Source organism: Myodes glareolus, chromosome 3, assembly GCF_982192425.1.
Source record: "Myodes glareolus chromosome 3, mMyoGla1.1, whole genome shotgun sequence".
Taxonomy (NCBI): Eukaryota; Metazoa; Chordata; class Mammalia; order Rodentia; family Cricetidae; genus Myodes; species Myodes glareolus.
In genome coordinates, this window is record NC_142028.1 from 31,834,261 (window position 1) to 31,858,028 (window position 23,768).

The 23,768-nt window shown below is 44.9% G+C and overlaps 2 protein-coding genes across 29 annotated transcripts in view; one reads left to right on the forward strand and one right to left on the reverse strand.

The window, feature by feature from the left end:
• Dcp1b (decapping mRNA 1B) overlaps positions 1–23,768 on the reverse strand; it is a 41,570-nt gene that overhangs the window by 1,092 nt on the left and 16,710 nt on the right. For 5 of the 8 annotated variants that reach the window (XM_085686990.2, XM_048444416.3, XM_085686988.2 and 2 more), the window contains 5 exons: positions 15,579–15,645; positions 13,564–13,699; positions 7,585–7,713; positions 4,545–5,441; positions 2,024–2,272 (listed from right to left, as the gene is read on the reverse strand). In XM_085686990.2, the coding sequence (XP_085543116.2) occupies positions 2,024–2,272; positions 4,545–5,441; positions 7,585–7,713; positions 13,564–13,699; positions 15,579–15,645 (1,478 nt within the window). Of the gene's footprint in view, positions 1–2,023; positions 2,273–4,544; positions 5,442–7,584; positions 7,714–13,563; positions 13,700–15,578; positions 15,646–18,415; positions 18,541–23,768 lie in introns of all 8 variants that reach the window. The other 3 variants (XM_048444417.3, XM_048444415.3, XM_048444413.3) reach the window with 3 other exon arrangements.
• Cacna1c (calcium voltage-gated channel subunit alpha1 C) overlaps positions 18,495–23,768 on the forward strand; it is a 656,696-nt gene continuing 651,422 nt past the window's right edge. For 14 of the 21 annotated variants that reach the window (XM_087904336.1, XM_087904346.1, XM_087904344.1 and 11 more), the window contains exon 1: positions 18,497–18,854. In XM_087904336.1, coding sequence (XP_087760462.1) covers positions 18,716–18,854 — 139 coding nt within the window. In that variant the 5' untranslated portion in view covers positions 18,497–18,715. Of the gene's footprint in view, positions 18,855–23,768 lie in introns of all 21 variants that reach the window. The other 7 variants (XM_087904337.1, XM_087904340.1, XM_087904338.1 and 4 more) reach the window with 3 other exon arrangements.

A 23,768-nucleotide genomic window follows, 5' to 3' on the forward strand; every position in this document is an offset into this window, starting at 1 on the left:
CTGCTGTCCGTGCTGACAGCCAGCACGGTTGACCTATATGTGTGGATGTAAAGGGGCTGGGGGCAAGGCTGGGACAGAGCTGCTGGATTTTACAGTCCGCATGCGAAGCCCATGTGCTCACAGCACCCGACACAGATATCAAACCAGCCATGCGGAAGCCAGCTGTGCTGTGTGCAAGATGGGCCAGGAGGGATGAGTCATAACGCCTTGGCAACAGCTTAGGAGGTGGCTGGTCCTTCCTAAAATTCTTCCAGGTTGCCCCCATGTCTGTGCAGTTTTGAGCATTCATAGGGATTTTACCCACAGCATGGCTCATCGGTACCTTCCCAAAGGCAGCATGGCTGTTCCCACGACCTGTGGCAAGTCTCTGGCTTTGGTAAATGTACAGCAGCAGATAGTCTCTGAGCTCTCTGCCTCACTGAGGTGGGGAGAGAACTCTGGGTCTAAGCAATGGTTCTTTTGATTAACTCTAGAGGCATTCCCACCCACTCAAGTCCGTGGAAGCTTCTGCAGTTCTACATTCCCCTTCCCGGTCTCCTCCCTCCCCAGACACACTCCGGGTCATCCTCACACCACGAAGAAAGAGATGTTATTTCTGCTTTTCCTACAAAGACGCCCGAGTGGCTTTTAGCAATATCAGGAAGACAGCATCCACAACAAAGAGAAGTGTGACATGTCTAAGTCACAACACACGGCTTTGGGGTAACGTGACTAGGCAGGGATGAGCCAGAAAAAGCAAGAATCTTTAAAATCTAAACACACGCTTAGATTTTCCCTTACTGTTCCAGTAAATAAATGTGCAGATATCTATAATTCTCATGAACTTACTGTGAACAGGTGGGCCATACTGCTATCGTGGCGTGTATTTAAGGTGAGTAACACAATTAGGTTAGGAGGGCTCATACTAGGCTGCCATTCTGTTCTCAGACTCAGATGCTTCCTTCCGACACCGTCCTTTGAGTTCCCTCTAAAACACTACCTTAGAAACATTTTCACTAATGGGGATTAGACACCAACAGGAGACGCAGACGCCAGAGGCTGGTCTGCTCTCTGGCAGCTGTCCGGCCACAAACAGAGCACTACACATTCAAGACTGCCCACGTGAAGAAGATTCCGAAACACATTAGCTGAGGCATCTGCTTCTGTGAGGCTTCAGACAGGACCCTTTCCAAGGCCTATCATTCACTCGGAAACGTGCTCTGTTACATGCTGGTCTACTCTCGGAACATAAACTTTTGTGGTCCGCACAACAGGAGACATGAACACTGCAATGGGGCTCAGGGTAACACCAGACCAACATAAGCCTTGGTTTCCTTGTCTATAGAATCAAATATGAGGGTCTAAATTTTTTATACTTATTCTGTGTGTGTATGTGCACTTGTTTGTGTTTGGGGCTGTTCGTGTAGGCATGTGGTCATTTGGTCAAAAGACAACATTCTCTCTTCTTCTATTAGGTGAGTCATCAGGCTTGCTGGCAAGTACCTTTACCTGATCTCATTGGCCTATATTAATAGGGTTTCCTATAGGCATTGAGTGAATTATTAAACCTAAAATAGTTCATGGCCCACAGTTCGGTATGAGTTGATATCACCGTATAGCAGAGACACCCAAGGCAGGGCTGACAAGGTGTTCTATCATTCCATCCACTTGTGAGCAGTGGGTTTTAAAACCATATCTGAACTATGTTCACAGCAGTCATAGATGGTGCGACTTACACCTGCAGCTTGCCCATGATGGCTCTGAGATTGCTCCCAACAGTGAGCTCCCAGGGTGCCCTGGCTGGCCAAGCATTCATCACACGCTCCCTTCTCTTCTTGCAGCTGGTAACTAGGAGGCCTGACTCGCTCCTCCAAGTCACAAATCTCTTGAAGGCTTGAGACATCTCATGCCCCAAGTAGTATTCTAAATATCATCAGTTAACTGTTTAAAAGGTGTTGGGGGGGGGTTTACTCTTATGGCATCCAAAGAAGGCATCAGCCAACTTAGTCTGCCATGATGCCCACTGTTAGGTCGACAGCCTTACCTGGATGAGGTTCAGCAGTGCCTCCTGGAGCTGCAGCCTGGTGAGAGGCCTGCTGGCTACGGTGGAGGATTCCCAGTTCTGCTGGGGCAGAAGGAGGCTGGAGGAGGCAGCAGGAGGTTCTTGGCTTCCTAGGGGCAGGAGCCCAGTATCAGTCTCCCTCAGGGGGGCACAGGTGGACTGTGTGAAAACCACAGGGGGCATCAGCAGAGAAGCCACGGGAGCAGGGGCACACTGAGATGAGGTGATCTGCTTACAACAAAGACATGCACACAAGGCAGGGTTAGGAAACAACCCACAAAGTGGAGCTCCAATGATAAAGACCCTGTTCACAATGGCGGCAGAGGAGTGCTCAGTTGGAACCATCCTGGATCCCATGGGTGGGAAAGGTTGACAGATCTGTTCCTGTTCCACCCTCAGCGACTACTAGACAACCCTGGAACCCCCTGTGACTCCATGACCTTTGTGTATAAAACTAGACTCCTGGTGAGAGTTTCATTTTCAGACAACATGCATTTAGGATTGCTGGCTTTGCTCAGCACCAGCTATCCGCTGCCCTGCACTGAGGTCCCATCACCGGTGGGAGTGGCAGCATACACTCATCAGATGCATACACAGATCCCAACCCTGGCTCTTCAAGGAGACACCTCCCCTGGGACTAGAAGGAACTATGTTTTGTGTGTTTGCCCCCTCTGGTCCTTCTCTGCTTATCTACAGAGAGCATGCCTTCTGCTTCTCCTGGCCGGCGTGGGGATGGGGACAGGGAGAGGGTGAAGATGAGGGGCTAGATCATGGGATGAAGAACAAGGTCTGGGCACATGGAGCCTGGAGCACCGTGACCCATCTGTCTGCTGAATCTATCTAATTCCCTTGGCTCGCAGGTCTAAAACTAAGTTTTCTAATGGCTTTCTCAATTATGCAAGTGCCATTCTGAACTGGGTCTGACTGACTCCTACAGCTACCATGTGTCTCTAACTCAGGTGACAAAAAGTACCTTATTTCTCAGCCTCCAAGCACTCCAACACTCATGAGAAGCAAGCAGAGAGGCAGCAATTTAGATGTGGCTGTAATTTTATCATCACTCCCTTGGCATCTTTGGGGGCAGAAAACGGCCTAGAGGAAGACAGGCTCTTGTTTCTTTTAGCATTCCCTATTTGCTATCCCAAGGAGAGGTGTTGAGAGCTGATGCTCCCAGAGGGAGGAGGAGCACAGCGTGGGCTGGCAGAATGCACACACTCCTTATTTGGTTCCTGACATTTGTGAGAACTAAAAACAAAGAGAATTGTATATGCAGAAATTTAAGTCTGATTATTAGCCCCAATTTTCTTATTTTAAATCACCGAAGAGAAACAAAAGCAGCCATTTAAAAGGAGCCAACACTCTGCGGTGCACTGAGAGTGAGGACAAAGCCTCAGTGTGCAACAGAAAGCACCCGTATCTGGGATTTAATAAATATGAATACCTTGACCTGGTTTACACACCCAAACATACACGGTTTGTGCCCTGGGCCTTTGTTTTTTAAAAAAAATGTGAACAATTTCTGAGGCACTACTATGTGATAAAACATCAAAAAGACCAACAGTGTGACATATATACATACTATATATATGCACATATACATACTATATGTGTGTATACAATATGTACATATGTCACACTGTTGGTCTTTTATATATGTATGTGTGCACAAATATATATTTACATAAACACACACACACATACACATATATAATAAGTAGGGATAACTTTCTGATCTTTAAAGTCAGCACATTTTCAGGGACTCGTGCCAACCCAAGGGAAACAGAGCCGGTCAGACCTTCAGATGCCAGTACAGGCAGACGATCAATAGACCCTGGCTCCGGTTCCTGACTGTCCCAGTTGCTGACGCGTACAGACAACTATCCTCCCAGAAAGACACGCTATTTCTAGAAATGACACTGTGTTCCCTTCTCTGGCAGTTTGTGGGTGGTACACTTGTTTCTGCCTGCTCTTCACAATACTGATCACCTAGAAGGCAATAAAAACAGCAACACCTTTACTGCTATGTTGTTTACTTCAGGAACCTGCAAGGTTGTGGCTGCTGGATGCGGAGTCTGCTTTCTCTACTACTGCGTAGTGAAGTGGAGACTAACATGTATGTAGGAAGCACTCAAAATCACGCATCAAGTCAAAGAGCAAGCAATAATCAACTATAGGATGAAAACAAAAAATCAGCCAGATGTTTCTATCCCAAAATGTTAGAGCTAACTGTCATGGGTCTTCATAGTCACATCTGGGCTGGTCTTCAGGGCTCATAACATGGTAAAGATTGAACTTTACAACCACCTCTAAATGGCAGAGGACACCAGACTGGAAGAAGAGAGAAGCTTCTCTTTCCAGGCAGAATGGCAAGGTGAAAGACAAAGAGACACACTGAGAGGCTGTGGGTAGCTGTTCTCGATGGAAACCCATGTGGCTCACGCTCCCTGCAGCAGAGCAAAGCCTACTGCATTATTATGGCAGCGATCTCCCAGTACATACTTACCTGCAGAAGAGGAGCCTGTTTCTCCATACTGGTTGTCTTGCTGGCCCAGGCTTCCAACGGCTTTTCTGTCCCTGAGCCCTGGGCTGACACGGGGAACCTGGCAGCTAAGGATGGCCGGGGGACTGCCTGTAGCTGCTGCTCCTGATGTACAGCCTGGAGCTTTCTCAGCAGCTCCTGAGCAGGGAGCACACTGGGGCTGCTCTCCTGGTTGCCAGAGAAGTGCAGTGCGTGTGCTGGGAGTGCACACTGCTCCTTCCTGAGAGCTTCATGTCCTGGTGTGGGAGGAGGAAGGGGACTGCTGAAGTACACCAGCTGTGACTGGGTCACATTTTGGCCCGGAGTCACCTGAGTGGCCCCAGGCAGCCTGGCAGGTGCACAGGGCCTACACTCGCGCCCTGCCCCAGAGGCACCTTGAAGCTGCTCTAGTAGCCTGTGATTTCTGCAAGTGCTCTGTGCACAGCGGGCAGTGCTCTGTGCACAGCGGGCAGTGCTCTGTGCACAGCGGGCAGTCCTGCTGGTCCAGGGGGACCCCAGCTGGACAGGACCGGGAGGAACTGCCCCCACACGACTGGGACTGCCACCTTCACAGGGCCACTGTTCAGGGTTCTGTGGCAGCAGGTGCAGCCCTGGGTTCCTGACCATGAGTTTCTGAATGGCTGGGCATAGCTGCTTCTCCACGGGGAGTGAGAACTTTCTGGGCTCTTCACAGAGTAGGGAGCATGCAACTCCTTGATGAACTGGAAGCTGTTCCTGCTGCAGCTGGTGGTGGTGGTGGAGGTGGTGGTGATGGTGGTGGGCGAAGGTCTGGGAAGGTTTCAGAGTTTCGTGACAGGGAGCTTTGTCTTGTTTCCCAAACAGAGCTGTCAAAGATAAGTGTTGGGGCTCAGGGTCCGAGGTCTGGGGGAAGAAAAAGATATCAAAAAATAGACTCACATAGTTTGGTTACGGGAGGGGGAGACTATGAAGCATAACTCAGCTAACTGATGGTTTCTTCTGTTTACAAAGGATCAATGACAGAGGTGCAATTTATTAACTTGAAAAGCCTGAGACCTCTGAAATGTCTAATACTTTCATAGCACTTTCCCCTCCTGGCCCCCAAAGCTGCTGCTACACCACAAGTTTCTGGTCACTTCATAAGACATGCATGTGGTCCTTGAGGGGTCTGCAGCTCACAGATTAGGGGACAAAATGACACTGTATAGCACAAGATTGCACACGCTACACGTGCAATCTCTACAGCCAGGGTCCATCTAGGCTCACTGAGAACAAAAGGTACTCCAAACAAGCAGACGGTAAGAGCTCTGGGCTCCTGGTCGCTTTCCCCAGAACAATAGAGAGCTAAGGCTAGAAAGAAATGAGGATTTTAATCTAACGCACAGGACCAGATATATACGACGCCCGGCCACTCTTCCACTCCTGCCCTCCTGCCCCGGAACTGGTCCTCTTTTCACACTTTCTGCTTAAAACAATAAGCTCCGCTCTAAAGTCAATGTACCTTGGTTTAACTACTAAAATGAAATAAATTTTCATGGAAAGTAACGGAAAGCTAAAATAAGTTAGGAAATACTTCTTTTTTTGTTTTGAATTTTTCAAAACAAGATTTTCATTAGTCAAGTCATTTTATGTCTTTGGCTCACGCTCATTTTCAGAACTGATTTAAACCAATTCCTTGCAAGCCACCTCTTTACTCAGGAATAACTGTGGTGGAAGAACAGACACCTTTCCTTTACAGGCAACAATGGGCCCTGCCCATCAGCAGATTTTGTCTCTGCTATCCTGTTCTGAACAGCACACAACTCACATACCACCGCAGGCCTGGGGGGCTTTGACTACTCCCTGGCCCAAGCTAATCCAGAGCAGACACACCATGCTGCACACCCATGCTGGCATTGCTCCTGGTACAGAGTGGTGCTCAGACATGCTACATTTGATAGCACTGCCATGGTGGCTGCTCCTCCAGTGCCCGAGAAGGCACCTAGCCCAGAAAAATACGGACCCAGAGGTTTATGTGTCTGTCTCTCCAGACACGTGCTTTAATAATATATGATCTTCTAAGGAGTCTCAACTCACAAAGCACAAGCCCAGCATGTGGTAAATTCAACAGTCCCCAAGGAAGAACACCCATGCCCCACAGTTCAGATGCACAGTGCAACAAGACCCTGCCCTTGTCCACCGACCTTGGGTGTCCTTCAGCAGCGCCAGGGCCTCCCCTGCAGTATGTGGGTAAAGCTCTCCGAGACTCCCAGAGGGGCCCCAAGTAAGCACAGGATTTCCCTGGTTTCTGTAGTTACTCCAGGTTATATACCCAGATTGGGAGATCTGGGCTAGGAGCCTCAGATGAGAGAACATGTAGTGTCTATCATTCTGGGTCTGGGTTACCTCACTCAATAGCAGCTTTTCCAGTTTTACACATTTTACCAAAAATTTTCATGACTTCAGTTTTTTTTAACAGCTGAACAGCATTCCATAGTGTACATGTACCACATTTTCATTATCTATTCATCAGTTGAAGGCCATTTAGCTGTCTCCATTTCCTAACTCTCGTGAATAGTGGCATGATAGCAACAGAGGCATGCTGACGTGGAAGGGGGCGACCTCAGGGGTCTCCCTGTTAGAAGGAGCTGACGTGGAAGAGGGTGACCTTAGGGGTCTCACTCTTAGACAAAGAACTACAGGCACCTAAGAAATGTGGGAGCAGGAGAAATTGTCTCTCTGCCAGGAAAGGGCACACCAATTGGTTATCCAATACCAAATAGTCAGCCCTGAAAACACGTATATATGAGTAACATTATATGCATATACATAATAAATAACCTGGACTGAATAGGTTGTATTTATATATTTAGGAGTATACAATATTTAGGAATTAAACAAATAGAGGCCATGAATTTCAGAGAAGGCAAAGAGAGTTCACAAGGAAAGGGTTGGAGGGAGAAAAGGGGGGGATGATGCAATAATATTTTGATTCCCAAAATGAAAAATATGTTTTTAAAAAAACAAAAACAAACAAACAAAGAAACAAAAACAAGAAGACTCATACCTTGTTGGGTGGGGGCTCTTGCAGCCTCTGGCTGCTACTGGGTCTCACGGGCACAGGTTTGATAAGCTTGGGGTTGTCACAGATGGCGGAAGAGCTGGTCATCTGTTTTGGCTCAGAACAACTCTTACACTGGAATGGAAAAGACACAAACATTTCATTTTTGGTGGAAATAAAAGAAGTTTTAGTGTTCTTACCCCCTTTCTTGATTATCTAATTGGTAGATATCTATATTTTAAATAAATTTTAAATAAGTTTTCATGCATGAAAGATAGTCTCTTCTACTTTTCTGATGGGAACTATATTTGACTATACTTGGGTAGAAGTCAACTACAAATTTATTTGTGTTTATGTGTATGTGTGTAATTCATTGCCCTAAAATACTAGCACTAACGTCAGTGAGTGCTGAGGATTCACAAGCTCTTAGACAGTTGGAAGGCTATGCGTTTGCTTAAGAAGTAGTTTTAAGACAACAAACCTAATAGGTTTCCATGGTGAGTAATCTCAGAAATGATACAGAGTAGAGTACAGGGAGCTGCTACAAATGTTTAACCCAAACATTTAAACCTGTTTGGGCCACAAGAAATGCTGTCCCAAACCACTGATTTAAAAATTGCTAACACCGTCTTTATTTCCTTGGTGACTTCTTGCATAAACAGGATAATGTAGATGAAGTGTTCTGAGCCACGAACTACAAATTAGAATTGAACAAACAGACGAGAGAAGCCTCATCATTTCAAATACTGACTCATGATCACCTGTTAATCTGACCAACCCTGCAATCCCTAACAGTAGGACTAATAACAAAAGGGCCTGGCAATAATGTTGCAGTTTCTTTTGTTAAAACATCAAATAAAACAATACAACAGGACCTTCTATGCTACAGACTCTGTAGTGTTTGCTTCTGTAGGTAGTCAACGCCTCATGCCTGGAAACAGCAGCCGCATCTGCCAAAGCAGGAGTACAGGACCGTCTCACCTTGGGAGCCCACAGTTCTCAAGGGGTTTCCCAGCAATTGGAGCACATCCTCTTGTTCAAGGACACAGGTCTGGGGTTGGTTGCCACTATGTGCACCTGTCTTTTAGGTCAGCCACCCAAAAGTTAACTACATTTTTCAAGAGTTCTGTCAATTCTTTGGCCATTAGGCATTAGGATCGAATAGAGTGTGGAATTGCTTTCAAGTCATACAATGTTATTTTTCCATTCTTCTCAAGTGAGTGACAGTATAAGGGGGTGTCGCTGCACGGGTCAACTGCTGTCTTCCTAGAAGCAGGGCAGGCAAAGCAAGGCAAGAGCACATAAGACACTGACTTCCAAAGTGCTGGCAGAGGAGTCGCTAGCCCTTCTTCCATTTACAAGGCGGTGGCGTGACTTCTACAGACTGTCTATTTTAAATGGAGAACTGACTTTCTCCTACCTTTCCTACGCGCTAAGGTAACTTTGCCTTTGTACAACACTCTTTAGATCTTTCCTTTCCTCCTTTTTTTTGAGACAGGGTTTCACTCCACAGCCCGGTCTGAACTCAAAGTGATGACCCTAATCTGAGGAAAGGCTAATCAAAGTTAAAATGAGACCTCACGTCATCCCCAGTAGAATGTATAAGCTCAAAGGGGGGCTGGAGAGATGGCTCAAGGTTAAAAGCACTCGTTGCTGTCCCAGAGGACACAGGTTTGGATCCCAGCATTCACACACCATCCATAACTCTAGATCCAGGAGATCTGGCTTCGAAGGGCACCAGGCACACACATGGTGCACACACATAAAATAAAACTAATTTTAAAAAGTCAAAAGTTAATAAAGTGTTGGTGTGGTTGTGGAGCATAGGGAATCCTGGTAAAGTACTGTGGCACTCTGCAGAAAATAGTACCAAAGTTTCTAAATACATACATACACACACACACACACACACACCAGAAGGTCTACCAATCCCACTTCTGGGCACAGAACTAGAGGGAATGAAACTGCAATGTCCAAGAGACATCTGTACTTCCCTGTTCACTGCAGCATCCAGCCAAAATGTGGATCAATTAAATGTGTGTCAACAGATCGACGGGTAAATGAAATCACACACACATACACACACACACACACACACACACACACACACACACACACACACACACAGTTTAATTTTCAAAAAAGGAAAAAGTAATCTTGCCATTTGTGATCACATGGAAAAAACTATGTTAAGTGAAGTCAAGCCAGCGCAGAAAGACAAAGAGCACATGACATCACTTACGTGTGGAATCTAGAAGAGCAGAACTCTTCTAGGCTGAGAGATTTTAAGTTTTCTCACTGCAAAAATGCTATGTATGTAAGCTTGATTTAGTCATCAATGCATATATGCATCAAAACATCATGTTGCATGCCTTAATTTATACAAATTTTACTTTTCAATTAGATTAAAAAACTTAATTTAAAAATAAGACTGAATTCCCCAGCAAGTTCCAGAGACAGAAGGGATCTCAGAAGTTTTCATTTAATCCTTACCAAGAGACATGAAATTCTTTCACAACATCTCCACTGTGTCTTCCTTAACATGTCCAAAAATGGAGACACCTTTCACAAGACGAATTCTGAGTGAATAATCCTGTTCTCATTTTCCACTTCTTCAGACCAGGCCCATTTACTGATGGTCTGCACATTGTCTGTGTCCCACACGCCCACATGCATGTATAAGCGGTGACAGCACAGACGGGAGGAGGCTTCTAATGTGGCCAATGCTAACCAGAGAATCAACTATGTCTAGCTGGTTAGGTCGGGCACTACTCACGTGACAGATAGGATTTGAAATGAACCTTGAAAGTCTGATCTTGTTTGGGTGGGTGGGGAAGTGGAGGAGAGGCAGGAAGGCACCTTTAGGAAGCAGATGCCCGTTCTAAGTCCTTATAGAACACCACGAAGACCCTGTTATAGAAAGCCCGAAGAGTCCAGTAATTCACATAACAAGAAGAATGTAGACAGAACATTACCGGTGTGAGGCCTATGAGACGGCTAGTGAGAAAGGGGGCCAGAACCTGAGTTTAGTTCCTGAACCTTCAGTGACCTGAGTTCCTTCCTAGAACTCACAACCTACAAGACAGAAAGCGGGAACTGATTTCCAAAAGCTGTCCTCTGACCTCTACATGTGAACTGTGGCTTGTTTGTGATTGTACACACACACACACACACACACACACGCATGTGCGCGCGCTCATATATCACATCAGAAGCTGGTACCAGTGTCTGAGTACTCTCAAAGAAAGGCTGTAATCGTTTGTTTTGGTTGAATTTCGTCTACGCTGTCCCTCCTACTCATCACCACAATCCACAGATCATTATACACAATTACATGATTACACGGACACGTCCATCATCCGGTCCTCACTGCTGCCATGCTCTAGTCGGTGCTCCTGTAAGCTGGCTGCAGTGCCCACTGGGTGGGATCCCATTTGCCCTGCAATCAGCAACTTCTTCAAAGAGCTCCAACGCTTTTTAGGAAGAAATAACCCTAGGCAGCGAGGGTGCTTACTGTTACTGTCAATCATCTGAGTCTTTTTAAGGAGCCAGGAGCTTTCCATTTTTGTTTCCATAGCTAAGAAACAAAACATGAACTAATTTTGATATCTTTGCTTAATACTCAAAATACAACTCTAACTTAGTTTGATCTTCTTTTATATCACAGTTTGGTTCCAGACACACTAATGTAATTTCTCATTTATTGTATCTGTAACAGCTGAAAAATAAGGGGAATATTCCTACCAATGATAAGACCACTGAATTAAGTTTCTAATTTTTGGTTCTTTTCACCCTTAAAGTATAATCTACCAAGTTTTGTTCAGTTCAAACTGTCCAGTATAAAAACTGTGGCTTGAAGTCATGATTTTTCTAATAATGTCACAATGTAATATTCAAGTACATTTTCTCATTTTTTTAAACCATTTTCTGTTTGGTCAAAAGTGAGACCCCAGCCCTCTAACAACCCTATATCCAAAGAGTCTGGAACGCAATATTAAGTCTGGAGCGTCACCCTAGCCCCTGGCCTGGGAGTTGCGTTGGTCCGGACTCCAGCTCCCAGCCTGCCAAGTGGTCAGGACCACTCCCACAGGTTATTTAGGCAGCCACCCAGAGAAGGAATTCGTGGTTTAGGGTTTTGCACGTGTTCTCCCTCTGTCTTCCTGCCTGTCCCATCATCTCCTTCCATGCTCCCGGCCACCCAAGAGTGTGTCATTCATTAAACATGGGCATTTTTGATTTGGTCTTATCTGGTTTGATTGGAGTTCTTTGTGCCAGCAGAGAGGCTCAATTAGGAAATATTCCTAACATCTTCCAAATTCTAAGATTTTTTTTCTCAATTTTATTTTATTTGTCTAGAAAGTGTTACTGTTTTATGCTTCAATTTTAAGGGGATTTAACCCACTTCTTAGTTTTTAGGTGTCAATATTTCTTCTCATTTGTTACATTTCATTTTATTTATTGTTTGTTTTGTTCTGTTTTCGTCTTTGGAGACAGGCTTTCTCTGTGTAACAGCTCTGACTGTCCTGGAACTCGCTTTGTAGATCAGGCTGGCCTCAAACTCAAAGAGATCCACCTGCCTCTGCTTCCCAAGTGCTGGGATTAAAGGTGTGCACCACTACTGCCCAGCCTTTCGTTTTGTTGTTGTTGTTTTTATATATTTTTTAAAAACACTTTCAACATATTAATATTTGATATAGTTGAAATGAATTGTTTTTGAGTTTTAAGGCACAGTTAAAAAGAATTCTTTTTTCCTAGATTGCAAAAAGATCCAAGTAAGTTTTCTTCTGGAACCTGAATTTTCTTACACATTTGAGATTTATCCTGGGTTGTGGTTTGAGGCACAGTTTACTTCAGCTTTCCTATTTGTCTAGCTGGTACTATGTATAAATACCAACAGTCTACAGTATTCTACACATTCAATTTTAACAATCCACAGTATCCTAAATTTTCATAACCAATTTTTAGCATCAAGTGCAGCCTGCTTCATGACCCCCTACTCTATCTGCAGTCAATACTGCTAGTTTCTGTAGCACCCCTCTCCCAATTCCCCACCACTCTTTATTGCCTATTTTCCCCTTTCTACCAGTTCACCTGTTCCAGGAAAAGGAGAAAAAAGCAGTGGCATTTATTTTGAAATCACCTCGGACTTAAGAGAACTGACAGTTTTACATTCAATCTTTTTTTATTTTTTATTTTTATTTATTTAACTTTATTTTATGTGCATTGATGCGAAGGTGTCAGATCCTCTAGAACTGGAGTTACAGACAGCCATGAGCCATGTGGGTGCTGGGAATTGAACCCGGGTCCTCTGGGAAAGCAACCAGTGCTCTTAACCACTGAGCCATCTCTCCAGCCCCCAAATTCAATCTTCTTAATCCTTAGCTAACAGCAGGGCATATCCTTTCGTCTGCTCAAGTCTACTTTTATGCTTTTTGTTTTGATTGGCAGTTTCTATTACCTTTCATTTATTCATTGGGGAGGGTACCACAGCGCATGTGTGGAGGTCAGAGGACAATTGTGGAAGTTGGTTTTCTCCTTCCATCATGTGGGTCCCAAGAATCAAACTCAGGTCATAGTGCTTGGTAGCAGGTTCATTGTCCACCAAGTCATGTTGCTGGGGCCCATGCTTTGAGGTTTGGAGATAGATCTCACTATGTAGTCCAGGCTGGTCGGAAACTCACCATCCCCCTGCTTCAGCTTCCAGATTCTGGGATTCTGGGCCTGCCCCACCAATGAAGACATGACTTATTTACATGTTGCCACTGTAAATGTATTAAGTCCTCTAACTAAATATGATTTGCTTATGTGAAGGCTGTTGATTTCTTGAGCTATCTTTTATTTTACTGTAGAAAACAGTCTTCAGTCCTACTAAAAGTGAACCTCTCGATCTCCCCCAGTTGGTTTTCGAAGAGCCTTGAGTCTTTCTCGGTGACGATCTTGTCACTGTGGTTAAGTGTGATCGTAAGGAAGAGCACAGAGACCCACCTTTGTGTACTCATCCTTGGCCTTTGTGAGCATCTGTAAGATATCTACTTCTCTACCCTCTCCTGAACTCAGGGTCACTGGGGAGGATCCTGCTCCAGCGCCATGACAGGCCTTCAGCTGTTCGCACTGAGTGAGGCTAGAACAGCAAGGGAAATGAAGATCAGGAAACTAAAGTCAAAACCAACGCTACCACTCCAGTTCTCCCCCAAGTGCTCGCATCCCATCAGAACCATCTCAGAAAGGCCGCTCAGGCACGTGAAGCAGAAAAATGAGAGATGAGGTCTTGAGTCAACAGGCCACATAGGCAAATCCAGGGTAGGAGTGAGCAAGCTATGACTCGGGGGCGGGGGGGAACAGCCTGCCCCACCTGTTTCTGTAAAGAGAACGGCAAACCCAGACTGCTCACTGTGGGACACAGCAGTCAGAGCTGCTTCCACACTGCGGTAGCGGAGCTGCCGCTGACCGTGGGAGAAGCCTTACAAGGAACAAACATTCAGCAGGGATGACCAGCAAATACCTGGAGATCAAGCAAGGTGGACTGGACCACCTTGCATCTTGCAGGTCTCTGGCAATTTGGAGGTACCGCAAAGGTCCCATCCTAACCCTGACCACATGGTCCTAAGTGCTGCAGGAAAACATAAAAAACAAAACGAAACAAAACAAACAAAAAACAAAAACAAAACCTTCCTCTTTGCTTGCTTTGAATTTCAGCTCCAATTCTTTTGTTAAAGCCATGAAGTTAATGGTAAAGTAAGACCTGGGAAGTTATCGGGAGAGTTTATTCTAACTAGAGAAGGGATCTGAGTCCTCACGAATCAAATGCTCATTGCTGGTAAAGATCAATTATTTTCCTGCCTGAGCTGTTAGGCAGTCACTATAGAACACTACCAGCTTACCGTGACCTCTTGGCTGAGCGACAGGGTATTTTTTAATCCATATGAAATCCTGCTATTATTATCCCTTGAACAATTTACAACAACATGAAATGTTTAAGGAACTAGTTGTTATGGTGGTAAATACCAGTTTGAACACACTTAATCACCATCTGGGACTTGAGCTGGTTGCCTAAAATTAGCTCTCACAAGCAAGAATTTCACAAGTCAATTTTATTTGTAAGAATGTGTTCCCTGGTTTTCAGTTTCTTGGTTGGGGGGGAGGGTCATCTTTTCATCTCAGTAGGGAGGGGTCATCTTCCCATTTCAGTGCCCCTGGATTTAGGAATGAATTCTGGTTCTTTGCAGCCAGAGCACCACACTCATGTGGGGATCAGCTGCACTAGGCAGATACCCAGCTGCAAAAACTCACTTCATTCTGAGGCTCTTGGCCATTTGCATAAACAGCAGCAAAACTGAGCGGCCAAGTCCATAACTGGCCAGTCCACCAGTCTCGCCTAGGTCTCCTTTAAATGCAAACTAGGGAAGCCAAGAGTAGGAAAGCCAGATAGGATGTAGGAGAATCTCAGAATCAGCACGTGAGGGAGAGACAAATAAGGCTTGGGAAGGGGTGGGGGGAGAGGGAGGGAGGGAGGGAGGGAAAGAGGGGAGAGATTGTGCACCGATTACTAAACTAACACAGATTCTGACTTTCCCAGAGATGAGAACGTGGTGTTTGAGGCACTGGGGATTCTGAATTACAAACACAGTTTAGGAAGCTGTTAAAGGGTAGGAAGGAAGTGGGGGGCATTAAAGGCTTGGGGGCAGCCTTTCAGGACGACTCTGAATGTTCTTTTTATGGATGGACACATCCAGAGAAAATACTACCTAGTTACAGAAGAAGAAAACACCAAAGAAAACCTCCACATGGAACCAAAGCACTTACAGCATGTGGGGAAGAATAACCAGGCACCTTATGCAGATGGTGGACCTATAATAGCAAGCCGTGTCCAGGGTTTGGGGGATCATGTTGAAGATGATGGCTGAGAAACACTTCCTGGTAAAGTTAGTGCTGCTTCACACACTTAGAAAGATGAGACAAAGCTCTGGGTACCAGGAACCACTTGGCCTTTTAATACTCACTTTTTCATCAGTTTTGCAATTCTTTGGCACTCTTCCTTATCATAAAACCAAATTCCATAAATGGACACTGGAAAATAAGAACACATGGAACAAGCCATAAGCATCTTCACAGTCACATGATGAAGTTCCCTTTCTGTCTTAGAGGAAAATATATAATTAGCTATGCAATGAATTTATTCAATTTATTATTAAATAAATGAAACCAGCCATTGGAAAAGAAAAATCATGTGAAAAAGAAAAAGCATCTGTCCTGGAAGCGCTGGTGAGCCTGTGCCCACACTGAAGCCTGCTTCCCTAACGTGCAGCCTCTGGCTCTGGCTCGACAGGCGGTTGGTAAGCGCTGCTTACACAAGTGGCTACAGATTGAAAACGAGATCAGGATTTCTAAACTTCTTGGCTTTGAGACTTCATTGTTTCTATATTCCATTTGCACATTTCACAAACACATTTCATCTTTATTTTTAAATATTCAGAAACCTGATGCTCAAATTATGCCTAGAAATCTCCTTCCCTCTCCGTCTTTAAAGAATATGTTAACTGAAAAATTGGCAGTGAGTTATTAGGATAGGGAACTAGAAAAATATATTTTTAAAATAAATTTCATTTTAAAGTGTCCATGCAAAAAAAAATCTATAAATGTTGGAAAGTTAGGTGTGACTATGGTGTGGTCATTTAGCAACGAACAGAAATGCAGCATGACTGCAAATGATTCATTTAGTAATTTTTCAAAGAAGCTGTCTATTAAATTTAGTATGTATCTAGTGCCATCGTTTTTGTAGTAGAGGCTAACACAGTTGTAGGGCACACGTGTAAATATCTAGTTGAGGTGCTGGTCTTATAGGCAAATAATTATATAAATAATATGCAAACTACATGGCCATTAAAAAACTTCACTGAAAACAGCAGCAATATCATGATAGAGCAATGAAAATTAGCAACAAAGTATTTTAAAGAAAAACAAAAACCTTAAACTTTCAAAGCATTTAGTTATATTTTATTTGAAGATAGCTATGATAGTCTAAGAACACCTTTTTCTGCTCATTTATCTCACCAGTGCCCAGACACGAGCTTTCTCCCTGAGGACAGCACTGATATAAATAGCCAAAAGCACAGGAAATGTCTTTGTAACGCTAGTTTAGACAGGTATCAAAAAGAAGCTTTATGAATCCAATCACTGACTTGCCAAAGTCAGCACTGAGGCTTTAAACTTCATTTCTGTACTGATCAAGTACATGCAGAATCCTTTCAAAAGTTGTGTGTGTGAGAGCGCGCGCGCGTTCACACACACACACACACACACACACACACACACACACACACACACACACACACGCTCATAGGCCAGAGAGGGTGTCAGATGCGTTGGAACTGGAGCTGCAGGTAGCTGAGCTTCCAGATGTGGGTGCTGGGAACCAGATCTGGTTCTCTAGAAAAGTAGAAAATGCTCTTATTCCCGAGTCATCGCCGTGTATGCAGGACCTTTATCTCAGACACCTACATGTGGAAGGAGAAAGGAAGAAGAAACCCTAGGCTTCCACAACCAGGTTACTCTCTGCGATGGAGACACACACACATCCATCCACAGCACTATGACAAATCTAGGAAAACGAGAACATCCATGTTCTCAAACGAATGTGCTGAGTGCTTTCACATCAAAATAAGATGTGACAAGATTAAATGTTATTCTGGAAACTGAGATTTAAGGCTACTTCCCATCTACCAGAAGCTACTCCCTACTCAGAATCCCTAAAGACTCCTGTCCTCTTGTTCTTGGAAGGTCAGGCTGGATCACTGACACTCAGTCCGTGAGAAATCTACACAGGTCACTGGCACTTAGCCCATGAGGATTCTACATGGATCACTAGCACTCAGCAAGTGAGAAATCTACATGCTACATGGATCACTAGCACTCAGCCCGTGAGAAATCTACATGCTACATGGATCACTAGCACTCAGCCCATGAGGAATCTACATGGGTTGCACTGCGTCCCATGAACCTGACTTCTCTGTCTCAGTTACAACAGGTGTGGTGGACCATTTGAACCATCTGGCCACAGTGAAACATTTTGTTTTTTGGAGACTAAATTTTCCAAAATGGCAAGTCAGGAACTCACGGTGCAACCAGAAACTAAAGCCCAGTGGCAGAGAAGGTGGCAATGTGTGTCTTACTGGGAAACTATACTAACAAGCATTCCAGGTGCCACTCTTCCTCCGGTGTGACATCTGACATAGTGAACTACAGTTCCATTCAGGGCAGGATGCCAGGGAAACTGTTGGCATGAACAAAAGCCTTCTGGCATCTTCATTACCATGAGAGGCTGACACACAGGTTTAGGGCAGAAACACAACAGAAAACCCTCAAATGTCAAAGTGGAATGAGGGAAATACCGGGGTTGTTGTTACTTAGTACCTCATGGAGGTTTATCTATGAGGCAACATGGGTTTTACCATTCAACTGGGATCAGCTGAAAAACTGTCTTTACCCAGTTAACGTTTAGCTTGAACATAGGTTTAAACAGGCAAGGGGAAGGGAAGATAAAACACAAATTTCCCAGCATTCCTGGCTACTAAAAGGAGCACCAAGATAGAGGACTGGGCCTGTGCTTTCTTCTCCTTAAAATAGTTTTGCAGCTCAGCGGCACTGTGCATCCATGGAAGTGCACATTCCAGCTCCAGTTCTCCGCGTTGTGGGCCCAGGCCTCCACCCCCCACCAGGCCTATCACCCTTCCACACAAGAGGCTGTGCCAGACAGCTCGTGGTGATACACAAAGACCAGGACTCGTCAGGCCTTCAAGAGGTGATGAGCTGACAGGCTGACAGAAGCCATTTGCCTCACATTTCCATCCAAGGGCTCCACTGGAGAAGGGCTTGTCTCTGCACAGGTCTGAACGCAGCGGTCCAGGCAGACCGAGGCTGCAGAGGAGAACCGGGAGAGGAGGCGGCGCTTTCTGAATCCCAAACCTGCAAGTAGAAGCCGGAGTTCACAGCAGAGCGCTAGGGCCCTATGAGCTTTTATGGCCCTCAAAGGTGGCCACAGAAATCGGTTCTGAGTTTTTAAAAAGTACAGGGGGAAAATTACAAGTGGGATAACTGCTTAGTCGTGAAATTAGCAGCTAGTGGCCAACTGCAAGTCACAATGATTCGAGCCTTCGTCCAGCCATCTACGCCCCCATACCAGCCGCTTTCCAGTCACCTGTCTGAGGAAACCGAGGGGAAGTTCAAGGGCAAGGTGGTACACGAAGCTCAACTCAACTGTTTCTACATCTCTCCTGGAGGTAAGAAAAGGGGAGCCTGCTGAGTGCCCCCCTAGAAACAGGACCTTAGAAGTCTGCCCAGCACGTGTTCTTGCCTGTCTATGCAATCCTTGGGTTTAACTGAGACTTCCTGCTGCACTGGGCGAGGTCTGCTGGGCACTGCCCTTTCCCAATGTCATGCTTAGACAATTCTCCATAGAAAATAGTTTCTCTGGGGTAAGATACCTGTCTCCTATGTTCTTTCAATTCCTTGAGAGAGACTGAGGAGTGCAAACTTTCCATATTCTAACCCATGTCTGAGCTGTGTGGGCACATACAGACAAGGGTGAGCAAGCTGACCATACTCGATAAAGGCAACGATTCTTTAGTTTCTTCAGTAGGAACCCGGAAAGCCAATCAAGCGGCCATTAGAGGCGGTATCAGATGTCACTTCAGTGCACACCCTCACCCGCACCCACTGACTCCCATTAGCACAGCAAAGCAGTTCGCTTTGGTTGAATGAGAACAGGGTCCACCTCGTCCTGTTTGTGCTCCTAATAAATGTTTTCATTTCATATGATCTTTGAAGACGTTGACCATTTGTTCTCTATTTTATGCCAAGTATTTTTCAACTCGAAACCATTTAATAAGGATCAGGGCTGAGATTTTAGAAGAAAGCATATACCTATAGAACTAAGTGTATAAACAGGCGTTAAGGGATGTATAGCAGACTTTAAATGGGAGGTCTTCCTCATCTGCAAGCCTCCTCCTTTTCCCTCTCTCCCTCTCTCCTTCCTTCCTTCCTTCCTTCCTTCCTTCCTTCCTTCCTTCCTTCCTTCCTTCCTTCCCCCTTTTCACTTACTCCTATAGAAGGGCTGGGTCATTCATTTGTCTTTGAAAGCTCTCAGTTCTCTCTACTGGGAACCTGGCAGAAATCAGATCTGCAAACTACAGGCATCTGAGCATAACTCAAAACAATGCGAGTCTCTCAGACCCTACTACGTTCTGGTCTTCCTCAAATGAGTGGAATAGTAGTCATCTCTAGCCCAGTGCATAACTGGTATAAACACCTGTTTGGTGAACTTTGTTCAAATACAGTATTTTTTTATTTACTGTGCCATTTACCCAGTTCAAGCTGTCATTTGTTTGGCTATGCTGAAGAAGTTTACTTTCGAGAGGCTGGCAGAAGCACACACATAGCACCCACCCTTCTGAAAGTCTTAACACGTTTTAGAGAAGGAGAGGCGGTCACTAGGAGTGGGCAGCTCAGGGACTCCCCTCGCAGGAGCCTCTGTGACCACACAAGACTCCATGACCCAACCAAAGGATTTTTGCAATTGAACTTATTTTGTCTAAAATATGCCTGACGGACCTCCAAATTTGATACACAAAGTCTCAAGAAATGTTTACATGCTTTGATATGACATCTAAGCTTGCCTAGGAAAGACTGGAATTAGACTGTGTTTGGACTTCTTCTCATTTGATAACATTTTGTTTATTTGTGTGTACATGTGTGTGGGCACAAAGGTGCCACCGTGTGTGAGGGAGGAGGTCAGAGGACAACCAGCCAGGGAAGGAACTCGGGTCAGCAGCCTGGACAACAGCAGCTTCTTTACCTATGGAGGCATCTCACCAGCACTTTGCTCCGAGACAGGGCTTCACTTTGTAGCCTCTGCTGGAAAGCTACGCACTGCGCATCCAGGCTGGCCGCGATCTCATAGTTATCTTACTTTGTGGATTATCTGAAATTTGTAGTTTTGAAACCAGAGCTGGCTGGGACTTTCAGAAAAAGAAAGGAAATGAGAGTCGGAGGGAGGGAGGAAGGGAGGGAGGAAGGGAGGGAGGGAGGGAGGGAGGGAGGGAGGGAGGGAGCCAGAGAGTATCAGTTGCAGTGTTTACAGCAGAAGGCTCTAGAGTGGCACCTGAGGCCTGTGTCCGGCCCCACAGACGGGGAACTGAGGCTGTGGCTGCTGGCTCCGCGTCAGTCCCAATCTTCTGCCCCTTCTCCCACCTGGAACGCTGTACAAACTCCGCGTCCCTTTGGCACGCCCTTCCATGTCTTTAACGTAATGCTCTTTCATTCACCTTCCGCTCTGGCTTTACTGACCAAACACGGACACGTCTTGTAAAATAAAATCTCCACTGGCCCCAGAGCAGCCACATAGCACTGTTATCTTTGGCCCTGGGTCTGGTTCTCTTCATATGACATAGTTTTACTGCACCTCACAAATCAGCAGTCCTGACCCACGATCTTGGGAACCTGGAAGGTTCACAGCCGATGAGAAGCGGTTACTGTTAAATGGTGACTAATACCATGGAGCACTGGGAGCAAACAGTAGAAACCCGAGTAGTAAAAACAAACTCCCCATTCCAAATAAATGAACTGTTTTAGAATGCTAATGCTATTAAAACTAAATATTTCAAAACCCTATACCAAAGAATTATGTTAATATGGAACAATATGCATTTCCAACCACCAATAAGAACTTGTTACTTTAAAAGTAAAAGATGTATTTAGCTTTTAGAAAGCTTCACTTATAACAAAGATTACATGTGTCTAACCTCCTCAGGGTCACTGTCCTCCTCACCAGTGAGACTTGACACCCCATCAAGGTCAGAGCAATCTTCTCCAGACACTAAATTTCACATTTACTTTCTCTCAGGGGAAAGTTACTTCATAGTTACTTTAAAGTTACTTTAAGAAGTCTAACAGAGTAAAGACACACCTAAAAGAAATACAGACTCAGGAAAATCCTAGATTAATAGTAACACAGATGGGAACAATTTACTGTTTTATTGACCACTTGTTTATCTCCACTTTATTCATAATTTTGCTGATAAATTTCAAAATCTGAGTCAAAATACCAAATGGATTCCCTAAAACATTTCTGCACGTCTCTGAGCTCCTATTTAGCCCTGAGAACCCACCCCATCTTCTTCACTCTTCCAGGGATAAACCCCCGCGCTTGTCTTTACTCCGGTCTTTCCGTGAATCCTTGCACTAAAAGCGTGCTACTTAGGCATCTACACATTTCTTCCCCAGCTCAGACCGCAGCTCCTGGAGGACTCCGGCAATTCAGGATGGAGAGCAGCGCGTAGAGTCAGTCTAAAGTGTCTACCAAAGAATTCATTACCAATAATGCTTGCCGTGGTTAATATCAGTTCTGGCTTTAACTAACCATTATGGACCAGATAGGCTGGAGTCCTCTGCCAAATGATCCACACTACCAGAGAGCAGGCAGCTGCTCCTCATAAGCCCGTATAGTCTTCTAACATCGCTGAGAGTTGACTTTGTTATTCTTAGGTGTAAGTCTCAGTGACAGGACTTTGCCACTCAGATGCGAGTTTCTAGAAATGACATATTCCATTGACCTGGAGCTGGGCAGGCACTAATGTACTTATTTTATGCATGTTCATGATCGCAACAGTTCTGTCCGTCATTCTTCTTGCCTGCCTACTACTCCCACTGGCAACTGGGAGACCAAAAACACAGTTTTCTTCCTTATCACTAGGCCTGGGTGCAGCTAACAACTATGATACTCACAGTCTAGTGATATGTGTTAACGGTAACCTTGAGCTTACATGCACCTAAGTTACCTTAATTATTCCAATAACTCTGAAATGCTGTTGTCATAAATGAGCATCAACAAAGGGAAATAAGTCCTGTCTCATAATTAGAGTTTGTGATGCTTAAAGACGAACATAAAACATTTTTCTAGGTCAAAAATTGTTCCTCTCAAAAAAAGAAAAAAAGGCCCAAAGCACAGACTTCCTCATATTTGAGTCAGATGATTTAATCCAGCATTTGATGATGGCAGTGCAGCTTTCCTGAGGCAGTTTAACTTGAAACCATCAGCAGCTCACTGAAAAGCTGCTCAAGTTTGGCACAGTGGCTCTGTGCCACTAACGGGAGGAGTCAATCAGAGGCTCTGTAGCCACTAACGGAAGGAGCCAATCAGAGGTTCTGTAGCCACTAATGGGAGGTGTGAATCAGATGCTCTGTACTTCTGTCATTCTGACCTTTATCTACGTGGACACAGGAGATACCGAGGGTTCCCAAAGCCTTCCTGTTGAAAACAAGTCATGTTGGGTTCTGTTCTGAGAGAACTAGGGGTTGTATATGGAATGATTCCAACACCAGCTCACGGCCTAATTGCTTGCTTTCTTTTGAATCCGAATATAAAATAAATATAAGATGCCTTCTGGAATCAACATGATTATCCAAAATTATCTTGTGATTTTTTTGAACAAAAATCAGCAATAGAAAAATAGAATGCAAAATATCCACCAACACCATGCAGTCATACTGCCTACTTCCTGTGTGCTGAGGCAGGGAGAGGGAAGGACGCTTCTCTCAGAAAGCATGGAGGAGAACGTTCTGAGATATGGTTTTTCTCTGCCAAGATTTAGGCTTTTCTCCTAGCAAATTTGGCTCCCTCAAACATAATACAGAAGATGGTGCAACTACAAGCCACAAAGGCAGCATATGAATGGAAGCAGCACACTATGCAAACGTATTTCCTTGTAATGCCAAGAATCTTGCATCTGTATGGCTGAGAACAAAACACAGCGACTTCATTTAGATTTTACTCCATGATAGCTGTGTACTAGCTGTAATGTATCACTCTGTCTCACAGATTCTTCCTCCCCCAAGCACGCCAATATTATTCACCGAGTGAGCTTTAAGATCTATACATTCCCATTAGATTGACAAAGTCCTACCCACAAGCCCCCTACCATCCTACAGTGGAAGTGCAGAGTCCTTAAGCTGGGTGTTCGGAGAAAGGAGCATGGCTTGTGAGATGCTGATAGGAACCATTTCAGGAGCTATGATGCGTGGAAACCAAAATGAGGACACCCAGTACTCAAAAGTGAAATACTGCCTTACTTAAAATCTTCTGGAGCTTTCTGTAATTGACAGGATGCCAGGTTTTACACAAGTCGTCTCCTTTAGCA